The sequence below is a fragment of the Ovis aries genome, chromosome 3 (assembly GCF_016772045.2).
Source record: "Ovis aries strain OAR_USU_Benz2616 breed Rambouillet chromosome 3, ARS-UI_Ramb_v3.0, whole genome shotgun sequence".
Lineage (NCBI taxonomy): Eukaryota > Metazoa > Chordata > Mammalia > Artiodactyla > Bovidae > Ovis > Ovis aries.
This window is the reverse complement of record NC_056056.1, coordinates 147,175,151-147,200,548: the sequence shown is the minus strand read 5'-3', so window position 1 is coordinate 147,200,548 and position 25,398 is coordinate 147,175,151. Positions and strand designations below refer to the sequence as shown.

The following is a 25,398-nucleotide window of genomic DNA, read 5'->3' as shown; positions in this document are numbered from 1 at the left end:
ACTTCATGGGAAATAGATGGGGAAACAGTAGAAACAGTGTCAGACTTCATTTTTTGGGGCTCCAAAATCACTGCAGATGGTGACTGCAGCCATGAAATTAAAAGACGCTTAATCCTTGGAAAAAAAGTTATGACCAACGTAGATAGTATATTCAAAAGCAGAGACATTACTTTGCCGACTAAGGTCCGTCTAGTCAAGGCTATGGTTTTCCCTGTGGTCATGCATGGATATGAGAGTTGGACTGTGAAGAAGGCTGAGCGCCGAAGAATTGATGCTTTTGAACTGTGGTTTTGGAGAAGACTCTTGAGAGTCCCCTGGACTGCAAGCAGATCCAACCAGTCCATTCTGAAGGAGATCAACCCTGGGATTTCTTTGGAAGGAATGATGCTAAAGCTGAAGCTCCAGTACTTTGGCCACCTCATGTGAAGAGTTGACTCATTGGAAAAGACTCTGATGCTGGGAGGGATTAGGGGCAGGAGGAAAAGGGGATGACCGAGGATGAGATGGCTGGATGGCATCACGGACTCGATGGACGTGAGTCTGAGTGAACTCCGGGAGATGGTGATGGACAGGGAGGCCTGGCGTCTTGTGATTCATGGGGTCGCAAAGAGTCGGACACGACTGAGTGATTGACCTGAACTAAGTGGCAAGACTGCTGCTGCCAGTGCCCCCATCCCTGTGGCAAGCCACTGCTGAGTGACATATACAGAGGAGACCCTGCACCAGCAGCAGGTAGGTCTGGTCGCTGCTCCTTTCCCCCGGGTCCTGGTGCATGCAAGATTTTGTTTGTGCCCTCCAAGAGTGGTGTCTATTTCCCCCAGTCCTGTGGAAGTCCTGCTGGTCTTCAAAGTCAGATTCCTTGGGACTTCCTAGTCCCTTTGTTGGATACACAGGCTGTGAAGCCTGACGTGGGTCTCAAAACCTTCACAACAGTGGGAGAATTTCTTTGGTATTTTTGTTCTCCAGTTTGTGGGTCACCTACTCAGTGGGTACTGGATTTGATTTTATCGTGCTTGCACCCCTCCGACCATCTCACTGCAAGCTTCTTGTCTTTGGACATGGGGTATCTCTTTTTGGTGGGTTCCAGTGTCCTCCTGTCAATGGTTGTCCAACAGCTAGTTGCAATTTTGGTGCTCTCGCAGGAGGAGATGAGCTCATGTCCTTCTACTCTGCCATCCTGAACTGCTGGTATCCCAATATATTTGGGATATAATATATCCCAAATTAAAAAAAAAACCTCTTCCTAAAGTATAACCCTGAGTTTTCTCTAATTTGCTAATTTACTTAGTACAAAGTTACCTTAATTTTCACTTCTGACTTTTAACAAGGTTTAACACTTTCCCAAGAGTTTATTCACTAATTGCATTCTCTCCTGCTGTGACCAATCTACTTCATATGCTTTCAGCATAAATATATTTAGCTTTAGGTAAATAAATACACCACAATATTCCTCCAATCTGTCTTTGCTTTTAAAATCTATGATTGACGATTTTAAAAATTATAAAGAAATCACTCAATTTCTATTTTTTTTTAATTTTGATGACATTTAACACTATTTTTATTGAGGTTTAGTTGAGATTTATTATTTTCAGGTGTACAACTTAGTGATTCAAAGTTATTATACGTTATACTCCATTTAAAGTTATTATGAAATACTGGCTACATTCCCTGTAATGTACAATATAACCTTGTAGTTTATTTTATACACATAGTAATTTGAACCTCTCTTAATCCCATTTTGCCCCTCCTCCCTCTCTACCCCCATGGGTAACCATGGTGAAACTGCTGGATCATAGGAAAGTTCTATTTTTAGTTTTCAAATGAATCTCCATACTGTTTTCTATAGTGACTGCATGGATTTATATTCATACCAGCAGTATATAAGGGTTCCCTTTTTTCTACGTCCTCATCGATTTTTGTAATTTGTGGTATTTTCAACAATAGCTATTCTGACAGATGTGGGTGATATCTCATTGTGGTTTTGATTTGCATTTCTTTGATGATTAGCAGTGCTGAGGATCTTTCCATCTTCCTATTGTTCATCTTTGTCTTCTTTGGAAAAGGTCTATTCAGGTCTTTAGCCTATTTTTTTTTTTTTCAATATTGAGTTGTAGGAGCTATTTATATATTTTGAAACATTAACTTTGTATCAGTCATATCAACTGCAAATAATTTCTCCCATTCCATAGGTTTTTTTTTTTTTTTTACTTTGTTGATAGTTTCCTTTGCTGTTCAAAAGATTTTAAGTTTAATTAGGTCCCATATGTTTATTTTTTCTTTATTTCCTTTGTCTTTAGAGACAGATCCAAAAAAATACTAGTACAATTTATGTCAAAGAGTAGTCTAACTTTTATTCTAGACTTATGGTTTCTGGTCTTACATTTAGGCCTTTAATACATTTTGAGTTTATTTTTGAACACTGTGTGAAAAAATGTTCTAATTTCATTCTTTTACATGTAGCTGCCCATTTTTCTCAGCACCACTTATTGAAGAGATTGTCTTTTCCCAAGAGACTTTTTTTGCCTCCTTTGTTATAGATTAAATGAACACAAGTGTACAGCTTTATTTCTTGGCTCTTTATCCTGTTCCATTGATCTCTGTGCCTGTTTCTGTGCCAGAACCAGACTGCTTTGATGACTGCAGCTTTGTAGTATAGTCTGAAGTCAGGAAGCACAATACCTCCAGCTCTGTTTTCTTCTCAAAATTGCATCAGCTATTCAGGGTCTTTTGCGTTTATATACACATTTTAAAATTATTTTTCTAGTTCTATGAAAAATGCCATTGGTATTTCGATAGAGATTACAACGAATCTATAGATCACCTTGGACAGCATGGTCATTTGAACAATATTAATTCTTCTGAACACGTTATACTTTCCATCTGTTTGTGTCATCTTCAATTTCTTTCATCAGTGTCTTATAGTTTTCTGAGTTCAGGTCTTTTACCTCCTTAGATTTCCTAGGTATTTTCTTCTTTTTAAACTGATGGTAAGTGAAACTGTTCTCTTAATTTCTCTTTCTGATAGTTCACTATTAGTGTACAGAAAAGCAACAGATTTTTGTATATTAATCTTGTATCCTGCAACTTTACTGAATTCACTGACAAGCCATTAATAGTTTTTACTTTTTTTGTGGGGGAGGTCATCTTTAGGATTTTCTTTGTGTGGTAACATATCATCTGCAGTGACAGCTTTCTTTCTTTCTCAATTTGGATTTCTTTTATTTCTTTCTTGTCTGACTGCTGTGGTTACGAGTTCCAATACTGTATAGAATGCAAGTGGTGAGAGTAGGCATCCTTGTCTCATTCCTGATCTTGGAAGAAATGCTTTCAGCTTTTCACTGCTGAGCATGATGCTACATCAGGATTGTAATATATGGCCTTTATTATTTTGAAGTATGTTCCCGCTATACCTAGTGTGTGGAGAGTTATATTTTTTTAATCATAAATGAATGTTGAAAAGCTTTTTCTGCATTCTACTGAGATGATCAAATGATTTTTATTCTCTAATTTGTTAATGTTTCTATTTAAGGGAAATGCCTAGAGTTTAGGTAAACTGATACTCTTAGTGACAGTGCTGAGATTCATATCCAGGTTTCTAATCAAGGACTGTGTGTGCCCTACCTCTCCACCATGTGATAAATGAAGTTTTTGATTGTGAAAGCTGTGTAATTATAATGATATTTCCTAAGTTAGTATGTATAAGTATATATATATGTATAAAATATATAATATATAATATGCTTTATGTGGTATAATAGTATATTACTAAAAGCAGAAAAGATGAACTGAATAAAAACTTCAGCAGTAGATCCAACTATTTGTAAGAGTTTCATATTAAATCAGATAAGATAATAGGGGAAAGAATTATTAAAACTAACTGAGAAAATCAAATGATATGAAGAAAAATACTGTAAATGAATTTTGATCTCAGCACTGTCACTAAGAGTATCAATTTACCTAAACTCTAGGCATTTCCGTTAATTCACTCTTAAACTAAGGAAAGTACTAACATTAGTAGTTAATGAGTGAATGCACATAAAATACACATACACTTGGGCAAAAAGAATGGCCTTTGCTTTAGGATCTACAATATTTTGACATTTTACAATATTTCTATTAAACTACCACTAAGTAAGCATTATATCCCAGGTAATGAAGATTATTATTTTCACAGATAAAGAGAATATTCAAGAAAAAAAATGATAAACTGTTAGAATTCTGCTATTGGTAGTACTGGATGACTCTTACCTTTGAAAATCATTTAAAAACAATAAACAAGCAAAGGAAGGAAAGTAAAATCCTAAAAATTCTAAATATTTCCCTGACATTGGAATAAATATAATGGAAGACTTTATAAGAGTTACCAAAAAGCTTTCAAGAGACATGACCAAGAACATGACCAAGAACTTAAACAGTTTGGGGTTTTATGTGTTTTTTTTTTAATGTTTTCCAGCCTCAACAACTTTACAGCCAGGTGGGCAGAGGGGCCTTGCATGGCCTTTAAGACAGCCCAGATATACATGCTATCCCAACTACAAAATCACAAAGGGCCATGGTACACTGACTATACTCACCTACAGAATCACAGAGGGCCACAGTACATTGACTAAACTTGTCCACCAAAAAATAATGGAGGCAGGAGTTCTAGAAGCTATTTTCTTTATAATTGTATAGTAAATATTAGAATTAGGTAGACAGAGCAGTAATTGGTTCAAATTTTATGCTGAAGTTAATTTCTAATAATGACTATATTTCAAGAATCTAAATCTATTGTTAGATGTGTTTACAACTTGTTTTCAGTCATTGCATTTTTCTTTCAAAAGTATAAGCAGTTGCTAGTGAAGTTGCTCACTCGTGTGCAACTCTACAATCTCATGGACTGTCACTTACCAGGCTCCTCTGTCCATGGAATTTTCCAGGCAAGAGTACTGGAGTGGCTTGCCATTTCCTTCTCCAGGGGATCTTCCCAACCTGGGGATCGAACCTGGGTTTCCCACATTGCAGGCAGACGCTTTACCTTCTGAGCCACTAAGCAAATATTAAACGGTTAATGTATAATCCTTGAAATACACACAGGATTTCAGTTTCCAATTTTCTTGTTATGTTGTAAAGAATGAGTTCCTGACTTGGAGTCATAAACTAGATTTGGCCCAAAAACGTGATAATGAAATTTTGTATGAAAGCCTCCATTATTAAAATTCTTTTTATTCCAAAACTATTATTTTTCAGATCACTCTTCATTCTTTATCTCTTAAAAGGCATATATATTTTTCCCCAACTATTTTATCTGTAAGTAGACATATGAAATATTACATTACAAAGACAGATCTAACATCACAGCTCCAACTGTTTCTTTACTACTACCTCTAACAAACAGGTTCACATTTTTACTTTGTTGTTCAACTTCTCCACCTAGCCAAGACAAACTGCCTACCTTCCTCAATACTTTACATTTATCATTCCACCCTTCTCTCTCTAGAAATGACTGTAACATATCTTCAATATCCAGTTCAAAACTTCATCTGTTTTGTTGGAATATAAATTTCACATAATATACCTGAACACTTGAAAGGTGGAATGTTGTGTGTTAGTCACTCATTCATGTTCAACTCTTTGCAACCGCATGGTCTGTAGCCTGCCTCTTGTCCATTAAAATTCTCCAGGCAAAAATACAGGAGTGGGTAGCCATTCTCTTCTCCAGGGGATCTTCCTGACCCAGGGATGGAACCCAGGTCTTGTGCATTGCAGGAAAGAAAGAGAACAGCCACACTTTTAAACTATTCACTCTGTCTTTTAAGTTTCACTATTCAATTTATATTATGGAATTTTTACCCATCTGTTACTGGTTGTGATAAAGAAATACAAGGATTCTTTAATTCCCACTGATTATAAAAGATGTTAAGGTCATGATCAGGATGGTACAGCTGATACCAAGAACTACCATTAATTGACAGATATCTTACATGGATTAGCTCATTTAATTACTACAGCAGCCCTGTTTTCTAAGTACTATCATAACACTCATTTTTAGACACATGAAAACTGAGGATCACAGTAGTAAATGCCCAAGGTTACACATCTTATGGGTGATGGCACCCCACTCCAGTACTCTTGCCTGGAAAATCCCATGGACGGAGGAGCCTGGAAGGCTGCAGTCCATGGGGTCGCTGAGGTCGGACACGACTGAGCGACTTCACTTTCACTTTCATGCTTTGGAGAAGGAAATGGCAACCCACTCCAGTGTTCCTGTCTGAAGAATCCCAGGGACGGGGGAGCCTAGTGGGCTGCCGTCTCTAGGGTCACACAGAGTCGGACACGACTAAAGCGACTTAGCAGCAGCAGTTAAGTTTGCAGCCAGAGTGTGAGTCCAGGCAATGTGTCTTCCAGAGGGCCCAGGAGAAAGGGGGTGACCCACAAGAGACTGACATAGAATTGCCCATGAATGCCCAAGAGTCTCCGGCAGAGGCATGGGTCAACAGTGGCCTGCTGCAGGGTTGGGGACATTGAGTGTAGCAGTGCCTGCTTGGGACCTTTTGAAGGAGGTCACCATTATCTTCATTACTTCTACCATCGTTTGGCCCCAGGTAAATAACAGGGAAGTAACACAGCCCCACCCACCAAAAGAAAACTGGATTAAAGATTTAATGAACATGACCCCACCCATCAGAACAAGACCTAGTTTCCCCTTCAGCCAGTCTCTCCCATCAGGAAGCTTACATAAGCCTCTTAACCCTCTCCATCAGAGGGCAGACAGACTGAAAACCAAAATCACAGAAAACTAACCAATCTGCTCACATGGACTGCAGCCTTGTCTAACTCAATGAAACTATGAGCCATGCCATGTAGGGCCACCCAAGATGGACAAGTAATGGTGGAGAGTTCTGACAAAACATGGTCCACTAGAGAAGCGAATGGCAAACCACTTCAGTATTCTTGCCTTGAGAAGCCCATGAACAGTATGAAAAGGCAAAAGATAGGATACTGAAAGATAAACTCCCCAGGTCAGAAGGTCCCCAATATGCTACTGCACATCAGTGGAAAAATGACTCCAGAAAGAATGAAGAAATGGAGCCAAAGCAAAAACACCACCCAGTTGTGGATGTGACTGGTGACAGAGAAAAGTCTGATGCTTGAAAGAGTAACATTGCATAGAAACCTGGAATGTTAGGTCCACGAATCAAGGCAAATAGGAAGTGGTCAAACAGGAGATGGCAAGAGTGAACATCCACATTTTAGGAATCAGTGAACTAAAATAGACTAGAATGGGTGAATTTAACTCAGATGACCATTATATCTACTACTGTGGGCAAGAATCCCTTAGAAGAAATAGAGTACTCATCATAGTCAACAAGAGTCTGAAATGCAGTACTTGGATGCAATCTCAAAAACAACGGAATAATCTCTGTTCATTCCCAAGGCAAACCATTCAGTATCACAGTAATCCAAGTCTATGCCCCGACCAGTAATGCTGAAGAAGCTAAAGTTGAACGGTTCTATGAAGCCCTACAAGACCTTCTAGAGCTAACACCGAAAAAAAAAATTCCATTTTCCTTAAAAGAGACTGGAATGCAAAAGTAGGAAGTCAAGAAATATCTGGAGTAACAGGCAAATTTGGCCTTGGCGTACAGAATGAAGCAGGGCAAAAGCTAATAGACTTTTGCCAAGAGAACACACTGGTCATAGCAAACACTTTCTTCCAACAATACAAGAGAAGACTCTACACATGGACACCACTAGATGGTCAATATCAAAATCAGACTGATTATATTCTTTGCAGCCAAAGATGGAGAAGCTCTATACAGTCAGCAAAAAGAAGACTGGGAGCTGACTGTGTCTCGGATCATGAACTCTTTATTGCCAAATTCTGACTTAAATTGAAGATAGTAGGGAAAACCACTAGACCATTCAGGTATGACCTAAAGCAAATCCCTTATGATTATACAGTGGAAGTGAGAAATAGATTTAAGGGACTAGATCTGATAGACAGCATGTCTGATGAACTATGGACAGATGTTCATGACATTGTACAGGAGACAGGGATCAAGACCATTCCCAAGAAAAAGAAATGCAAAAAAACAAAACTGCTGTCTGAGAAGGCCTTACAAATAGCTGTGAAAAAAGAGAAGTGAAAGCAAAGAAGAAAAGGAAAGACATACCCAATCTGAATGCAGAGTTCCAAAGAACCCAAAGGAGAGATACAAAAGCCTTCCTCAGTGATTAGTGCAAAGAAGTAGAGGAAAACAACAGAATGGGAAGGACTAGAGATCTCTTCAAGAAAATTAAAGATACCAAGGGACCATTTCATGCAAAGACGGGCACAATAAGGGACAGAAATGGTATGGACCTAACAGAAACAGAAGATATTAAGAAGAGGTAGCAAGAATACACAGAAGAACTATACAAAAGAGATCATCACAACCCAGATAATCTCAATGGTGTGATCATTCACCTAGAGCCAGACATCCTGTAATGCCAAGTCAAGTGGGCCTTAGGAAGCATCACTATGAATAAAGCTAGTGGAGGTGATGGAAGTCTAGTTGAGCTATTTCAAATCCTAAAAGATGATGCTGTGAAAGTGCTGCACTCAATAAGCCAGCAAATTTGGAAAACTCAGCAGTGGCCACAGGACTGGAAAACGTCAGTTTTCATTCCAATCCCAAAGAAAGGCAATGCCAAAGAATGCTCAAACTACCGCACAATTGCACTCATCTCACACGCTAGTAAAGTCATGCTCAAAATTCTGCAGGCTAGGCTTCAACAGTATGCGAACCATGAACTTCCAGATGTTCAAGCTGGATTTAGAAAAGGCAGAAGAACCAGAGATCACATTGCCAACATCTGTTGGATCATCAGAAAAGCAAGAGAGTTCCAGGAAAACATCTATTTCTGCTTTACTGACTATGCCAAAGCCTTTGACTGTGTGGATTACAACAAACTGTGAAAATTCTGAAAGAAATGGGAATATCAGACCACTTGACCTGCCTCTTGAGAAATCTCTAAGCAGGTCAGGAAGCAACAGTTAGAACTGGACATGGAACAACACACTGATTCCAAATCGGGAAAGGAGTTTATCAAGGCTGTATAGTGTCACCCTGCTTATTTAACTTATATGCAGAGTACATCATGAGAAATGCTGGGCTGGATAAAGCACAAGCTGGAATCAAGACTGCCAGGAGAAATATCAATAGCCTCAGATATGCAGATGACATCACCCAAAGAACAAAGAACTAATGAGCCTCTTGATGAAACTGAAAGAGGAGAGTGAAAAGTTGGTTTAAAGCTCAACCATCAGAAAACTAAGATCATGGCCTCTGGTTCCATCGGTTCATGGCAAATAGATGGGGCAACAGTGGAAACAGTGACAGACTTTACTTTTCTGTGCTCCAGAACCACTGCAGATGGTGAGTGCAGCCATGAAAGTTTAAAAGACTCTTGCTCCTTGGAAGAAAAGCTATGACCAATATAGACAGCATATTGAAAAGCAGAGACATTACTCTGTCGACAAAGGTCCATCTAGTCAAAGCTATGGTTTTTCCAGTAGTCATGTATGGATATGAGAGTTGGACTATGAAGAAAGCTGAGTGCTGAACAATTGATGCTTTTGAACTGTGGTGTTGGAGAAGACTCTTGAGAGTCCCTTAGACTGCAAGGAGATCCAACCAGTCAGTCATAAAGGAAATCAGTCCTGAATATTCATTGGAAGGACTGATGTTGAAGCTTTTTCACCACCTGATGTGAAAAACTGACTCATTTGAAAAGCCCCTGATGCTGGGAAAGATTGAAGGCAGGAGGAGAAGGGGACAACAAAGGATGAGATGCCTGGATGGCATCACTGACTCAATAGACATGAGTTTGAGTAAACTCTGGTTGTTGTTGATGGATAGGAAGCCCTGGTGTGCTACCGTCATGGGGTCACAAAGAGTCAGACACGACTGAGCGACTGAACTAAACTGAGCAAAGCCCTGCCCACCAGTGCAAGACCTAGTTTTTCTCATGCCAGTCCCTCCCATCAGGAAGGTTACACAAGCCTCAGCCTCATCCATCAGAAGGCAGACAGAAGAAACTAGAAACAGCAGTCACAGCACCTAAAACAAAAATCTTAATATGAAACTTAACTACGATGAAAAAGCATAAAGTTCTGTCCCAGATGAAGGGACAAAACAACTAAATGAAGTGGACAGAGGCAATCTTCCAGAAAAAAGAATACAGAATAATGATAGTGAAGATGATCTAGGATCTCGGGAAAAGAATGGAGGCAAAGACTGATAAGATGTAAGAAATGTTTACCAAAGACCTGGAAAAGAACTAAAGAACAAACAGCAGAAATGAATAATACACTAGAAGGAATCAAAAGCAGAATAACTGAGGCAGAAGAACGGATAAATGACCTGGAGAACAGGTCATTCTGTTCTCCAGAATGGTGGAAATCACTGCCACAGAACAGAATATAGAAAAAAAAAAAAAAAGAAAAGAAAAGAAATGAAGATAGCCTAAGAAATCCCTGGGAACAACACTAAGCACACCAACATTCTCATTTTAGGGGTCCAGAAGAAGAGAGAGAGAAAGGACCTGAGAAAATATTTGAAAAGATAATAGCTGAAAACTTTCCTAACATGGGAAAGGAAATAGTCAACCAAGTCCAGGAAGCACAGAGAGTCCCAGGCAGGATGAACCCAAGGAGGAACACACTGAGACACACTATAATCATACTGACAAAAATTAAACACAGAGATAAAATATTAAAAGCAACAAGGGAAAAATGACAAATAGCATACAAGGGAACTCCCATCAGGCTATCAGCTGATTTCTCAACAGAAACTCTACAAGCCAGAAGGGAATGGCATGATATATTCAAAGTGATGAAAACAAAGGGCCTACAACCAAGAATAATCTACTCAGCAAGACTTTTTTAATTCAGATTTGATGGAGAAATCAAAAGCTTTACAGACAAGCAAAAGTTAAAGAGAATTCAGCACCACCAAACCAGCTTTACAACAAATGCTAAAGGAACTTCTCTAGGCAGCAAACACAAGAGAAGGAAAAGACCTACTGAAAACAAACCCAGAACAATTAAGAAAATGATAATAGGATCATACATATTGATAATTACCCTAAATGTAAATGGATTAAATGCACCAATCAAAAGACATACTCTGGCTGGGTTGCTGAAAACATGTGCATGTATGCACTTCCATGCACCACATCACTCTCCGTGACCCACCAGCCCCCCCCCACCAAATTGTATGTTTTTATTTTATACTGTAAAGTTAATCATGTTCTCATTATGGCCTGCAATTGTAATTATCTTTTATTTTTTGTCTGGCTATTGAAAACTGATGAACATCTTTTACTACTGTGATTATGTAACTATTACTCACTCAATACCACTGCATGATGGTTGGGCAACAGAAAAATAATAGAACTCTCTATCACCAGAACTAGGATCTAACAGAAAAACCTGCAATGACTTTTTAAAATCCAGATGCATACCAAGATTATCTTGAAAGTTTTTGAAAACTACAAATGCTCAGGTATTAATTTTCTTCTCCAGAGCTCCAGATGTTACTAATGAGCAGTCATGTTTAAAAACAACTGGACTCTATGACGATTTTTACTTTTATCTAGTTTGTTTCACTTTTTTCTATTTCATATTCAGTGCTCCCATTTCATTTAGTTTATGTTCTCCAATTTCTCCTTTTTTTTTTTTGGATGTTCCTTCTCAAGCCTTATCAACTGTAGCAGAAAAGCTTTTGTATATAGATATGTATAATACATATATTTTAGAAAACTTAGGATTTTTTTGCCTAAAAAGTATGACATTTTGATTCTACCTGTTTGACACAGTATGAACAGAATGGTAGATTTCTGATTTTAAAATAGATATGCAATAAGCAACAAAGGTTTACTGTGTAGCATAGGGAACTATAGTCAATATCTTGTTGTAACAGATGATGGAAAATAATTTCAAAAATAAGATATGGATTTTTGTATTTGTATAACTGAATCACCTTGCTGTGCACCTGAAACACTGTAAGTCAACTATACCTCAATAATATACATATATCAAAAAAAAAAAAACTTTATTGCTGAAAAACATTAATCATTATCTGAGCCTCCACCAAGTTCTAATCTATTCCAATGGTAACAAAAGATCACTGATCGCAAGTCATCGTAACAAATATAATAAAAATGAAAAAGTTTGAAATATTGCAACAAATCACCAAAATGTGACACAGGGACACAAAGAAAGCAAATGCTGTTGGTGAAATGGTACTGATGAACTCAAAGTGGGATTGCCACAAAACTTCATTTTGTAAAAAGCACAATGATCTGTAAAGCACAGTGAAGTGTGCTGGTAATAGTATTATCTCACTGAGTTATTATAAAAATTATATGAATATAAGTAAAATATTTAGAAGAATATCTGGCACAGAGTAAGCATTAAATGAAATTTAAGGTATCACTTTCAGGGTATTGGCAGCTAGATCAATTTCCAAGTCATGTTCTGCCTTGAAGTAACTAGGGAGATACTAACATCAGTAGAGAAGGATGCTGGTGCCACCATGATGCCAGTGTGCACTGTGGTGCTGGGGACTCCAGCACACTGCTCAGCCTGTTGTGAAACGAGCCTTCTGCTCTGTGGACTTAGACACATATTCCAGAACACACCATTCTAAACAATGGCACCAATATTTAATAAAAGACCTAAGTGTGAATCATGATGTAGTCCCAACTTGAGTTTAGACTTACCTGTAACACTTAGCTATTTTGTTTCTCTATATATCCAGGGAAGTTAAATTTCATATGTGGAAAATGTTTTGGGGTTTTCTGCTGAATACAGATTTTCCTTCAGTGAAAGTTTCCTCTATAAAAGTGTGGCTTCTTCTTCACTATGAAGTCGAAGAAAAAGAAAAGCAAGGAAATGAAAAGAGGTGAAGACAGCAAAGGATGCATAAAGGAACCAAGTTCAATCAGGAAGAAAAAAGAAAAACAGTATTATGTGCTTTTGAGTAAAGATGGCAAAGACTGCTTGCTATTTGAGATCTACCAGCAAGTTCAACATCACCAGAGGTGTTAAACCCAAAGACATTAGTGTGAATCAGACTATGTTCTTACTTTGAGCTTAAAATACAGAAGAGGGAAGTATGGATGGATGAAAAAGAAAAATGTTTAAGACAAAAGTCATATGAACAACATCACAGAACTCACATTAACACTCCCGTCATCTCACTGGCAGCTCACGCAAGGAGGGCCATACAATACTACTAGGCAAACATAATTAGGTCATAATTCTCACTGTAACTCTACAATGTCAACTCCAGCAGATATAAAAGTGTGGAATTAAAGAGGGGTGGGGCATTGCACATAAACTGTTAATGTTTATGAAACAAGGAAACGGAGGTCAAATGAAGCTTTACTTGACCTGTCAGTTGCATACCAGTAGAAAGAATAAATCCAACACAGAAATTCTGCTTTAAAAGAAGATAAAACTGAAACAAATTGTGGGAGTTGGGGAAGGGAACAAAGTTGGTTACCAAAAAAAAAAAAAAAAAAAAATAGCACTAGCTGATTATCTAAAAATCTGTCTGATTTTAACTTTATTTACCTTAAATAATTTTTTCACTGATATTAGTCTCAGCATTGCATGACTTTTTAATCAAACAAGATTTTAAATTTGCTTTGCATTAAAGGACAAAAGTTCAAAGTACTCTTTGAAAAAGACTGATATTTTTGAAAAGTATTACTCAATAGGCCATAACATACTAATTAAAAGCTGCAAAGCAGCTGCAAACTGTGGTCCAGTAGAAGGAGTACTGGAACAGAGGGTGACAGAGAAGAAACTGGTGTAAATTTAAGATTAATTCAGCAAACCCAGTGCTGTATAGATTAACATGTCCATTCTCAGTAAAGGTTTTGAACACCAGTAAATGTCTGAATTGAGACACTTTGATATGCCCCACACAGCTGCTAAATCATCACTTATAATTAGCAGTAAATGCCAATGCCAATGGGAAAAGGGCGAAATTGCATTCTGTGCTTTTTGGCTATGGACATGCTAACAATGGTAACAGTACAATGTTCTTATACTCTGCTCCTTCACAGCAACCTTGTCTGTGTGCTATACATGAGAGATATAAGATCACAGACAACAATCAAATGAAGCAAAATGCACAAACACATTCTTTCAATCCTTTTGTACCTATCCACACCTGAAAACTTTGATCATAGGTACAACTTTGCTAAATAAACTCATAAAAAATATAACTGTATAAGTGAAAGTCACTCAGTCATGCCCAGCTCTTTGTGACCCTACGGGCTACACAGTCCATGGAATTCTCCAGGCCAGAATACTGGAGTGGGTAGCCTTTCCCTACTCCAGGGGATTTTCCTAACCTAAGGACAGAAACAAATAACTGTATAAAGGATATAAAACTAAGATCACAGTGGAGAAATAAAATAAACTCTTGAGTTTGCAAATTTGTGTCCTATTTGAAATTTGAGTCTACAAGTTTAAAAAGTCTAGTGTCAGAAGTAGTAGAGCAGGAACATTGACAAAAGCCTGGTCCCAGGACTTAAGTCAAGGATGAGACCAGAGGAACCAAAAGAACCTCTGGTGAAACCAAAATGTAAATAACGCCATTTTCAGAATGGGTACGCAATAAGCTAATTTTGCTGTAACTTGTCAAGGAAAATGAACCAATAAAATAAATCAGAAACCTCTGATTTCTTATGCTTCTTTTACATGAATCATTGATTCTCAATATATTTATACATTCCAATTATAGACTGAACAATTATACTCTACAGCTTGGTATCTTTTATGATTTTCAAAGATTTCTGTTGAAGGGCCCTGCGACTCTTCCTATTTCAGTAATTCATGACTACATGTTTTAGCCACCCAGTAGTAACTATCTCAGCAAAGCATTTTTAATACTACAAAATTCAAAGAAGCAAGAGGTGTCAAAGGAGAATCAAATTGAGTCAGTACTGTTAAGAGAGCTCTCTTAAATAGAGCTGGCAGCCATTAAGAAAATGCATTTCTCAGCCTGGATGGAATCTGACCTTTGATCTGGTAAAGTCACACAGAACACCAGCCAGGAACTCAAGATACTTAATGGACTCCTACTCTAATTCTAAGGGCTTCCCTGATGCCTCAGTAGTAAAGAATCCACCTGTCAATGCAGGAAATGTGGGTTCAATCCCTGGATCGGGAAGATGCCCTGGAGAAGGAAATGGCAACCCACTCCAGTATTCCTGCCTGAGAAATCCCATGGACAGAAGGCACAAATTAGCCACTGATCATGCAGGCACTCTACTTCTACTCTGATTCCTTAAGGATCAATATTTTCCACCTTGAATGGAGACAATCACAAATCTTACCAAGCAACTTTTAGCAACCTCATGATCTTTTGCCTTTACTTAACTCTTTCTCTTCCTTGGAACACTCTTTCAGGGTTACCGGATTCTGTATATACCGAATCACAGTTCTGACGACCCTAAATAAACTTTTTTTTATTTGCAGCCTCCTGCATTGGGGGAGTTTGACAGAAGTTTGAAGAAGAAAGTAAAAGTTTAAAAGCAGAATGATTTAAATTTAAAAAAAAAAAAGATTCAATGGATATTAATCTGGTATTATTTACAACTGAAAATCCCCAAAGACGGTCCCTGCATAGTCAAGACCAACTAAACCCTATTCAGCCTATTCTTCCCACAAAAATCATTCTAGTTTCATGACTGACCCATCACCACCCTTCAGTCACTTTTTGCTTCATATACTGCTTTGACTTTTTGGTGCCTTTACACTCACTGTTAACTCTAACTTAAACGCTGGCTAACTGAAAAGAGCAAAAGACTCTAAGGTTCTGTTTTTTTAATTCTGATTATGCATTAGTGTCATCATTTAACTGCTATACCTTTTTTATTGCATACCTTGGTTTATTGGACTTTAAAGACACTAAATGTTTTACAAAATGAAGGTCTGTGGCAACCCTTGATGGCACAAGTCTATTGGCACCATTTTTTCAGCAGTACTTGCTCACTTCAAGTCTCTGGGTCACATTCTTGTAATTTTCACAATATTTCCAATTCTTTCATTATGATGAACTACAATCAGCGATCTTTGATGTTATAATGCAATTGTTTTGTGGCACCACAAACCATACCCACAGAAGATGGGAACTTTGTGTCTGTTCTGATTTTTCCAGGAACCATTGGCTCCCCCGGCTTCTCTCCCCATCTCCCAGGCCTCCTTGTTTCCCAGAGACACACAATATTAAAATTAGTCCAATTAACATCCCTGCATTTAACAGTTTCTAAGTGTCAGAGTGAAAAGAAGAATCACAGGTCTCTTACTTTAAATGAAAGCTAGAAATGATTAAGCTCGGTGAGGAAGGCATGACTCAAGCCAAGACAGGCCACAAGCTAGGCCTCTTGCACCCGTTAGCCAAACTGCAAAGGCAAAGTAGAAGGATATTACAAGTACTACTCCAGTGAATAAAATTCTCCAAGCCAGGCTTCAACAGTACATGAACCATGCACTTCCAGATGTTCAAGCTGGATTTAGAAAAGGCAGAGGAAACAGAGATCACATTGCCAACATCCACTGGATCATAAAAAAAGCAAACAGAATTCCAGAAAAAATCTACTTCTGAATTATTGATTACGCAAAGACTTTGACTGTGTAGATCACAACAAACTGTGGAAAATTCTTAGAGATGGAAATACCAGACCACCTGACCTGCCTCCTGAGAAATCTGCATGCAGGTCAAGAAGCAACAGTTAGAACTGGACATGGAAAAACAGACTGGTTCCAAATTGGGAAAGGAGTGTGTCAACGCTGTATATTGTCACCCTGCTTATTTAACTTCTATGCAGAGTACATCATGCGAAATGCCGGGCTGAATGAAGCACAAGCTGGAATTAAGACTGCCAGGAGAAATATCAATAACCTCAGATACACAGATGACACCACCCTGAAAGTGAAAAGGAACTAAAGAGCCTCTTGATGAAAGTGAAAGAGGTGAGTGAAAGAGCTAGTTTAAAACTCAACATTCCAAAAACTAAGATCATGGCATCTGGTCCCATCACTCCATGGCAAATAGATGGAGAAATAATGGAAACAGTGACAGACTTTATTTTCTTGGGCTCCAAAATCACTGAAGATGGTGACTGCAGCCATGAAATTTTAAAAGACACTTGCTCCTTGGAAGAAAAGCTATGACCAACCTAGACAGCATATCAAAAAGCAGAGACATTACTCTGCCGACAAAGGTCCATCTAGTCAAAACTATGGTTTTTCCAGTAGTCATGTATGGATGTGAGAGTTGGACCATAAAGAAAGCTGAGTGCCGAAGAATTGATGTTTTTGAATTGTGGTGGTGGGGAAGACTCTTAAGAGTCCCTTGGACTGCAAGGAGATCCAACCAGTCAGTCATAAAGGAAATCAGTCCTGAATATTCTTTGGAGGAACTGATGTTGAAGCTGAAACTCCAATACTTTGGCCACCTAATGTGAAGAACTGACTCACTGGAAAAGACCCTGATGTTGGGAAAGATTGGAGGTGGGAGGAGAAGGGGATGACAGACGATGAGACGGTTGGATGGCATCAATGACTTGATGGACATGAGTTTGAGTAAACTCCGGGAGTTGGTGATGGACAGGGAAGCCTGGTGTACTGCAGTCCATGGGGTCACAAAGAGCCGGACACAACCGAGCAGCTGAACTGAACTGAACTGAACTCTGGTAAATACAAGAACGATCAGAAAGCAAAACGGTCCTATTGCTAATTCAGAGAAAGCTGTAGTGGTCTGACAGATGATCAAACCAGCTAAAATATTTCCATAAGCCAAAACCTAATCCAGAGAAGGGCCTGTGTGTGTGCTCAGTCGCTCAGTCATGTCCAACTCTTTGTGACCCCATGGGCTGTAGCCCGCCAGGCTCCTCTGTCCATGGAATCCTCCAGGCAAGAATACTGGAGTGGGTCCAGGGGGTCTTCAAGAAGCAGGAATCGACCCAGGGCTCCCACTTTGAAGGCAGATTCTTTACCATCTGAGCCACTAGGGAAGACCAAGAAGGGCCTCTCTTCAATTACATGAAGGTTAAGAGAAGTAAGAAAGATGCAGAAGTGTGAAGCTAGCAGAGGTTGATTCATTAAGCTTAAGGAAAGAAGCCCTCTCCATAATATAAAAGCACAAGGTGAAGCAGCAAGAACTGATAGAGAAACTGCAGCAAGGAACCCAGAAGATACAGTTAGGATAAGTAATGAAGGTGGCCACACTACACAACAGATTTTCAGCATACACAAAACTGCCTTATATTAAAAGAAGATTCCTTCTAGGACTTCTATAAGAGAAGTCAATGCCTGGCTTCAGGGTTTCAAAGGACAGGCTGGCCCTCTTGTCAGGGGCTAATGCAGCTGGTGACTTTGAGTCAAAGCCGATGCTCATTTACCATTCTAAAACTCCCAGGGCCCTTAAGAATTAGGCTAAATCTACCCTGCCTATGCTCTACAAATGGAACAAAGCCTGGATGATAGCACATCTGTTTACAACACGGTTTCCTGAAAATTTCAAGCTCTCTATCGAGACCTACTGCTCAGAAAAGATTCCCTGCAAAATATTACTGCTCACTGACGATGCGCCTGGTTACCCAAGAGTTCTGAAGATGTACAAGATTGATGTAACATAACATCCATTCTACAGCCCGTGGACCAAGGAGTAATTTCAACTTTCAAGTATTATTATTTAAGAAATACCTGTGTAAGCTTATAGCTGCTATACATAACTGATTTCTCTGATGGATCTGGGCAAGTCAATGGAAAACCTTCTGAAAACGATCCACCATTCCAGATTGCACTACGAACATTACTGATTCATAGGAAGAAATCAAAACAGCAACGTTAATAAGACTTTGGAAGAAGTTGATTCTAACCCCCCATGATGACTTTGAGGGGATGGAACTTGAGTGGAGGAAGTAATTGCCAGCTGTGTTAGAAACAGCAAGAGAACCAGAGTTAGAAGAGGAGCCTGAAAATGTGACTGAATTGCTACAATCTCATGTAAAACTTTCACAGATAAAGAGTTGCTTCTTATGGGTGAACAAAGAAAGTGGTTTCTCAAGATGAAATGAATCTGCTGGAGAATATGCTATGAACACTGTTGAAATAGCAGCAATGGATTTAGAATATTACATAAAGTTAGTTGACAAAGCAGTGGCAGTGTTTGAGAGGGACTGATTTCAACTTTGGAAGAAGTTATAACTATGGGTAAAATGCTATCTAATAGCATCAAATGTTATAGAAAAATCGCTTGTGAAAGGAAGTCAACTGATGCAGCAAACTTCATTGTTGTCTTATTTCAAGAAATTGCCAGTCTCCAGCCTTCAGCAACCACCACCTTGATCAGTCAATAGCCTCCAATGTAGAGGCAAGACTCTCCAACAGCAAAGACTACTAGCTGAAGACTCACATTATTTCTGGTGTTTTGTTTTTTTTTTAATTAAGATACATAGTTTTTTTTAGAAATAATACTATTTGTATACAATAGACTACAGTATAGTATAAAATCACTTCATATGCACTGGAAGCTTGTGACTTATGTTACTGCAATATTCACTTTATCTCAGTGGTCCAGAACCCACACTATCTATGAGGTAAGTGAAAGTGAAGTCGCTCAGTCGTGTCCGACTCTTTGTGACCCCATGGACTGTAGCCTACCAGGCTTCTCTGTCCATGGGATTTTCCAGGCAAGGATACTGGACTGGGTTGCCATTTCCTTCTCCAGGGGAATCTTCCTGACCTAGGGATTGAACCCGGGTCTCCCGCATTGGAGGCAGACGCTTTACCCTCTGAGCCACCAGGGAAGCCCATCTATGAGGTAGGCATCCAGCAAAAGGAGACCTGTTTCTAGAGCTAAAAGGATGAAATGAGATAACATATGTAAAAACAGCAGGGTACCTACCCCATACTAAAGCACTAAAAAATAATAGCTTCTTTCATGGATCTCTGTAAATCTGTTGAACTCCTATTCACCCTCCAAACCCCAATTTAAATCTGTTTCTATAAAACCTCCTTAATTATTTGCTCTATTTTCTTCCTCCCCAAAAATGCAATTGCTTAGTCTTCTGTGTTTCCCATGGGTGTTACAGAAACCTCTATTGTACCTTAAATGCTTGTTGATGGCCTTTGTGTTCCATTAGAGAATGAATACCTTCAGGGTGGGATTTTTATCTAACTACTGCCTACTCCAAAAGTTAAAGAATCAATAATGAAACTTAATTAGCATTTATTAAACAAGTAAATGATTTCATTAAACTCTTACAAACTAAATTCCATCACCTCCACTAGCTTGGTTCATAGTGATGCTCTCCATCTATATGCCATCACTCCATGGCAAATAGATGGAGAAACAATGACAGACTTTATTTTCTTGGGCTCCAAAATCACTGAAGATGGTGACTGCAGCCATGAAATTAAAAGACGCTTGCTCCTTGGAAGAAAAGCTATGACCAACCTAGACAGCACATTAAAAAGCAGAGACATTGCTCTGCCAACAAAGGTCCATCCAGTCAAAGCTATGATTTTTCCAATAGTCATGTATGGATGTGAGAGTTGGACCATAAAGAAAGCTGAGAACCAAAGAATTGATGTTTTTGAACTGTGGTGGTGGAGAAGATTCTTGAGAGCCCCTTGGACTGCAAGGAGATCCAACCAGTCAGTCATAAAGGAAATCAGTCCTGAATATTCATTGGAAGGACTGATGCTGAAGCTCCAATACTTTGGCCACCTGATGTGAAGAACCAACTCATTGGAAGACCTTGATGCTGGGAAAGACTGAAGGTGGGAGGAGAAGGGGGTGACAGAGGATGAGATGGTTTGATGGCATCACTGACTCGATGGACATGAGTTTAAGTAAGCTCCAGGAGTTGGTGATGGACAGAGAAGCCTGATGCGCTGCAGTTCATGGAGTTGCAAAGAGTAGAAAACGACCGAGCGGCTGAACTGAACTGAGCAAACTAAAACCCTTATGTAGTCTTTCAAGCATTTCACAATACTCTAGAAAAATAATAATCCTTTAATACTTTGATACCCTATCAGCAATGTAACTTTTTAATGCTTCTGCTTACCATGCACTTATTTACTCATCAAGTACAAGTGCCTCCTACAGGCTGAGAGTACTGTACATTGGTGAACAAAATGAACAAAAAAACCCTGTCCTTCTGGGCTTTATATTTACCACAGGTAAATTTGTGGAAGAAACAAATTTCCATTACAAATTTGCCAGATAAGTATACCGGAAGACACAAAGTTATTCTTCGATATTTACTAAATATCAAAGGGATAATAAAAAACAAAAACAAAAACCTCCTGACCACACACAAAATCTAACTACTTAAAAAAGTATGATATAAATTCAGATTCATGTAGTAAACAAGCAAAACTAATTTTGTATCCCTAAAAAAACGCTCATCCTAAAAGGACTCATTTCCTTGTAGCTAACAGTATTTGTAATTTCTTTTTTGAATGGTTAGTAATCTTTTGAGTTTTAAGAATTTTACAATTACATGCATCACATAGATCCTAATTTGAAAGGTGATGATGTGTAATGCGGCCTCTTTGAAAATCTGTTTAAAACCTTAAAACATTCTTCATTTTGTAAGTGAGGAGAGCTTTTTATGCAACTTTATATCAGGGCTTCCAGTCTAAGTGGTGCTCCCCCATGAGTAAGACAGGCCATACCAGGACTAAATCAACTAGCTGCAGTATCAGGCAAGCAACCCTGGTGCCAGAGACACAGATGCTGCTCTTGCACACCAACCTTTCCAACCTTACCTCTTGCTTCATCCTCTCTGCTGCATCCACCTTGTTCCTCAAGTATGGCCTATGCTTTCCTTTCTTTGCTCATTCCCAAGTTTGGCCTAGAAAGTCCTTTCCTTATCTCTACTGTCAAAATACTACTTATCAACATACCATTTCCATCTGGAAGAGCTTAGGCTTTCCTCTCTTGGGGTAACTGTACCCTCTTTTAATTAACAACCCTCCCTGTGAGCCTTTCTTACAGAGCTTAGCTAGTTCTACCTTGCTCTAACCCTGCCCAGCCACTCTTACTGAAGCATAAATGTTCCTCAGTGTTCTGCTCATCTGGAAAGGGCCCTTAAACACACAACAGGGGTTTGATTTTCCTATCAGATAAAAGACTAAACATAATACCCAAATATCCAATACTTGCCATAGCTAAACACTAGGAAACTTCACTGAGAGATCTCTGCCAAACAGTACTGATTTCCAAAATCACAAAAAAGACTCATTCTTACTGAACAAATCTTGCTACCTAAAATTACATTATTTCAATGTCAGAAGAAACAAAAAAGGTAATCTGTTGTCCCATGCAAAGAATGCTGACAGGAGAATCCTGAAGGCACTAGGTACTTCTTACAGAGAGGTTTCATTTCAGCTGTACTTTTTGGTCATTTTAGACTTTAATAAGCCAACTTAACATTTAACTGAGAGCCTTGCCCTGCTTCACTAATTAACAGTGCAATTAACAAACAAAAGGGAAATCAGTAATAACCAATTCTGGATATAAAGTACAGTGAGCTGGGTTTCAGGTTATGGTTCCTACATGTGGAGTTGTATAAATAGGGCTCTCTCCCCCATAGAGTCTACAGAGAAAAGGTGAAAAGCATAAACGTCAAACAAGTGGTGAATGGACAGATCATCAGGAGCCCTAGTTTAAAGGGCTCTTTCATCAATCCCCAGCCACAGGGAAGAAATACTTCAACAGCACCCTAAAGGAAACAAGAAACTGAATCATGAAATGAAATAATAAAAAAGCATCAGCGGCATGCCTTACAAAAATTACTAGTGAGATTTAAGTCTCAACCCCCACTTTGTCTCAAAAGTGCTTTCTAATAATACTGCGCACATTCCAAACAGCTTCCATCTGCCAAGAACTTACCAACTGCACCTGCCCTGCTCAGCAACCAGGGTAAAAAAACAATCCCAAGGGAACCTTCATCCCTTCATTTTGGCAGTAAACTGCAAAAATCCACCTTGCTGGGCATTTATCCACAGGGCGAATAGTTTCAAAGTGAATTCAGGAGGTGAACAAGACCCAAGGGAAAGCAGGAGAGACAAAAGAAAAAGGAGAATGGGTGAATACAGATTTAAAGGAAGAGGTTAGAAAAACAGAAAAGTCAAGAATTTATTGTTGGGGGGGGGGGACGGAAAGGGAAGCAAAAGGCAATACAAAAAGTAAACTCAAAAGAAGAGAATAAAATAGCACTCTACCCTAAAGATAAATGACTCGAGAAGGAAAGTGAGGAGCAGCAAAGAGTAGAGTCCAGATGACTTGAGGAACTTTAAAAATTCTCTTACTGTATCTTTTAAGACTGATTGGGTTCGAAGTTCGGAATCCTAGAAGAGGCAAGGGTCTACAGTGGAGGAAAAAGTGGACAATATTGGAGAGTAAAGAGATCCTCCCTCCTAAGCTCTTAGATAGACATCAGGTAAGGCTGAATCAAGGAAACCGCTGGTGAGGAGCCAGGTTCCGGGAAGGGCTTAGAGAGGCAAGTATCACGCGGATTCACTTGTCCGTAGGCGACAGAGTCCACGTGGGCTCGGGGGCGAGCACAGCGATCCCCCACCCCCACCCCCACCCTGGAGGGAGACTGCGAGGCCGGACTAACAAACAGATGGGCTCTCAGAACAGGAGCAAGAGATGCGAAGTGTCCTCGGGAGCCGGCCACACTCGACGGGGACCCTGAAGGGGGAAAAGAACGCAGCGAGCAGGGTCAAGGGCGGAGTCGCCAGGGGCCCCGCAGGCGCTCTTCGCGAAGCCGGAACTCACCGATGCCGAGCCCCACAACCAGGCGGCCGGCGAGCAGCGTCTCCTTGTTGTTCGCCGCGGCCAGCACCGCGGAGCCGGCGGTGAAGAGGGCACTGGCCAGCAGGATGGCGGCGCGGCGGCCGAAGACGCCGTTGAGGGCCCCGCCGGCCAGCGCCGAGACGGCGGCCGCCCCCACCGTGCTGGACACGAGCAGCTCCTGCCACATCGCGTCCAGGCTGAGCTGCCGCTTGAGCAGCAGCATGGCCCCCGACACCACCCCGGTGTCATAGCCGAACAGGAAGCCGCCCAGCGCGGAGAAGACTGCCACCACGTACACGAAGGCGGGGGTCTCGTCCTGCTGGAACTGCCGCCGCGCCGCGCGCTCCAGGTCCCCGACGCCGCCGCCGCCCGCGCCCGCGCCCTGCAGGCTGGCGCTCGACTCCGCGGCCGCCAGAAGGCTGCGCTCCCCGGCCGTGCTCGCCGCGTCCGGCTCCTGCTGCTTCCTGCGGCGCTCGCCCATGAGGCTGCTCAGGCTCCGCAGCGTGTACTCCACATTCTCGCTCGCCTTGCGGGACATAGGGCAGGGGCCCGGGGCTGCCCGGGGGAACGAGGCTCCGCGGGCTGGCGGTCTCGGAGGGCTGGACAGCCCGAGCGAGCACAAGGAACCGCCGCCTTCTTCCTCCCGGCTCCCGCTGCGCCTGCCACGGTAGCAGCCGCCGCCGCGGCCACTCCGGGGAGAAAGTTGCTGCCCGCCGGCCCCGGCTCTGCGGAGTTGGAGCCCGGCGGGTCTCACTCGAGACTCACGCCCCGCGCCTGCCGAGCTGGCGCTGCGGAGCGAGCGGGAGGTGGGGCCGCAGGTCACGTGCAGCCCCAGCCGGCGGGGCCGGCCCGAGACGCCCCGCCCCTCCTCGGGCGGTGCCAGCCTCAGCCCACCCCGGACCCCTAAACCCCACCTCCCGGTCGAGCGCGACCTCTGACCTAGGGTCCTTCTAACGTGGTTCTCGGTTTCTTAAGTGCTCCAAGTCCCTTAGTTTGGGGGTTGCAGCTGAGGAGCAAGCCAGTCTTTGCCAGCCCGGTGCTAGACTTCCAGACCCGGAGAAATGGCTTACGACGATTGCACGTTTTGGAAAGGCAAAGAGAGAACCACTTTCGAAAAGCCTGAGGATGGCCAAGGCTGGAAGGGCCTAGGAAAAAATATCCTGTTATGGCATGGAGCAAGTACCTCTCCTTCCTTTTATAATATTGTGATATAAATGAATCTGTTCCGGAGCAATTCAGTTTCTTATCGCCAGTCCCTCCTCAATTTATGGTTCTTTTAAAGGAACGATACGTCTTATTTCTTGGAGGATAGAGTTAACCTATCTCCCCAGGTGAATCACAAAGCTTGTTCCATGGATCCCTGATGTGTGAAAGAAAACTCACGTTTATACGTTCCACTCGTGTCCCCAAGTATTAATAACTCCCACTGGTACAAACTAAACCCAAGATTTCATCTGATTTGAGGTTTAATAGGCAATCTCCATCAACATACTGCAAGGAAGGATGTCTTCTCCCTGGAGAAAGCTACACTGTT

The 25,398-nt window shown here is 40.7% G+C and overlaps 1 protein-coding gene across 1 annotated transcript in view; it reads right to left on the bottom strand.

Moving 5' to 3' along the window:
- SLC2A13 (solute carrier family 2 member 13) overlaps positions 1-24,654 on the bottom strand; it is a 515,613-nt gene extending 490,959 nt beyond the window's left edge. Inside the window, exon 1 of the mRNA XM_027967447.2 lies at positions 23,847-24,654. Within this exon, the coding sequence (XP_027823248.2) occupies positions 23,847-24,402 (556 nt within the window). The 5' untranslated portion in view covers positions 24,403-24,654. The remainder of the gene's footprint in view (positions 1-23,846) is intronic.
- Positions 24,655-25,398: the final 744 nt, after the last annotated feature.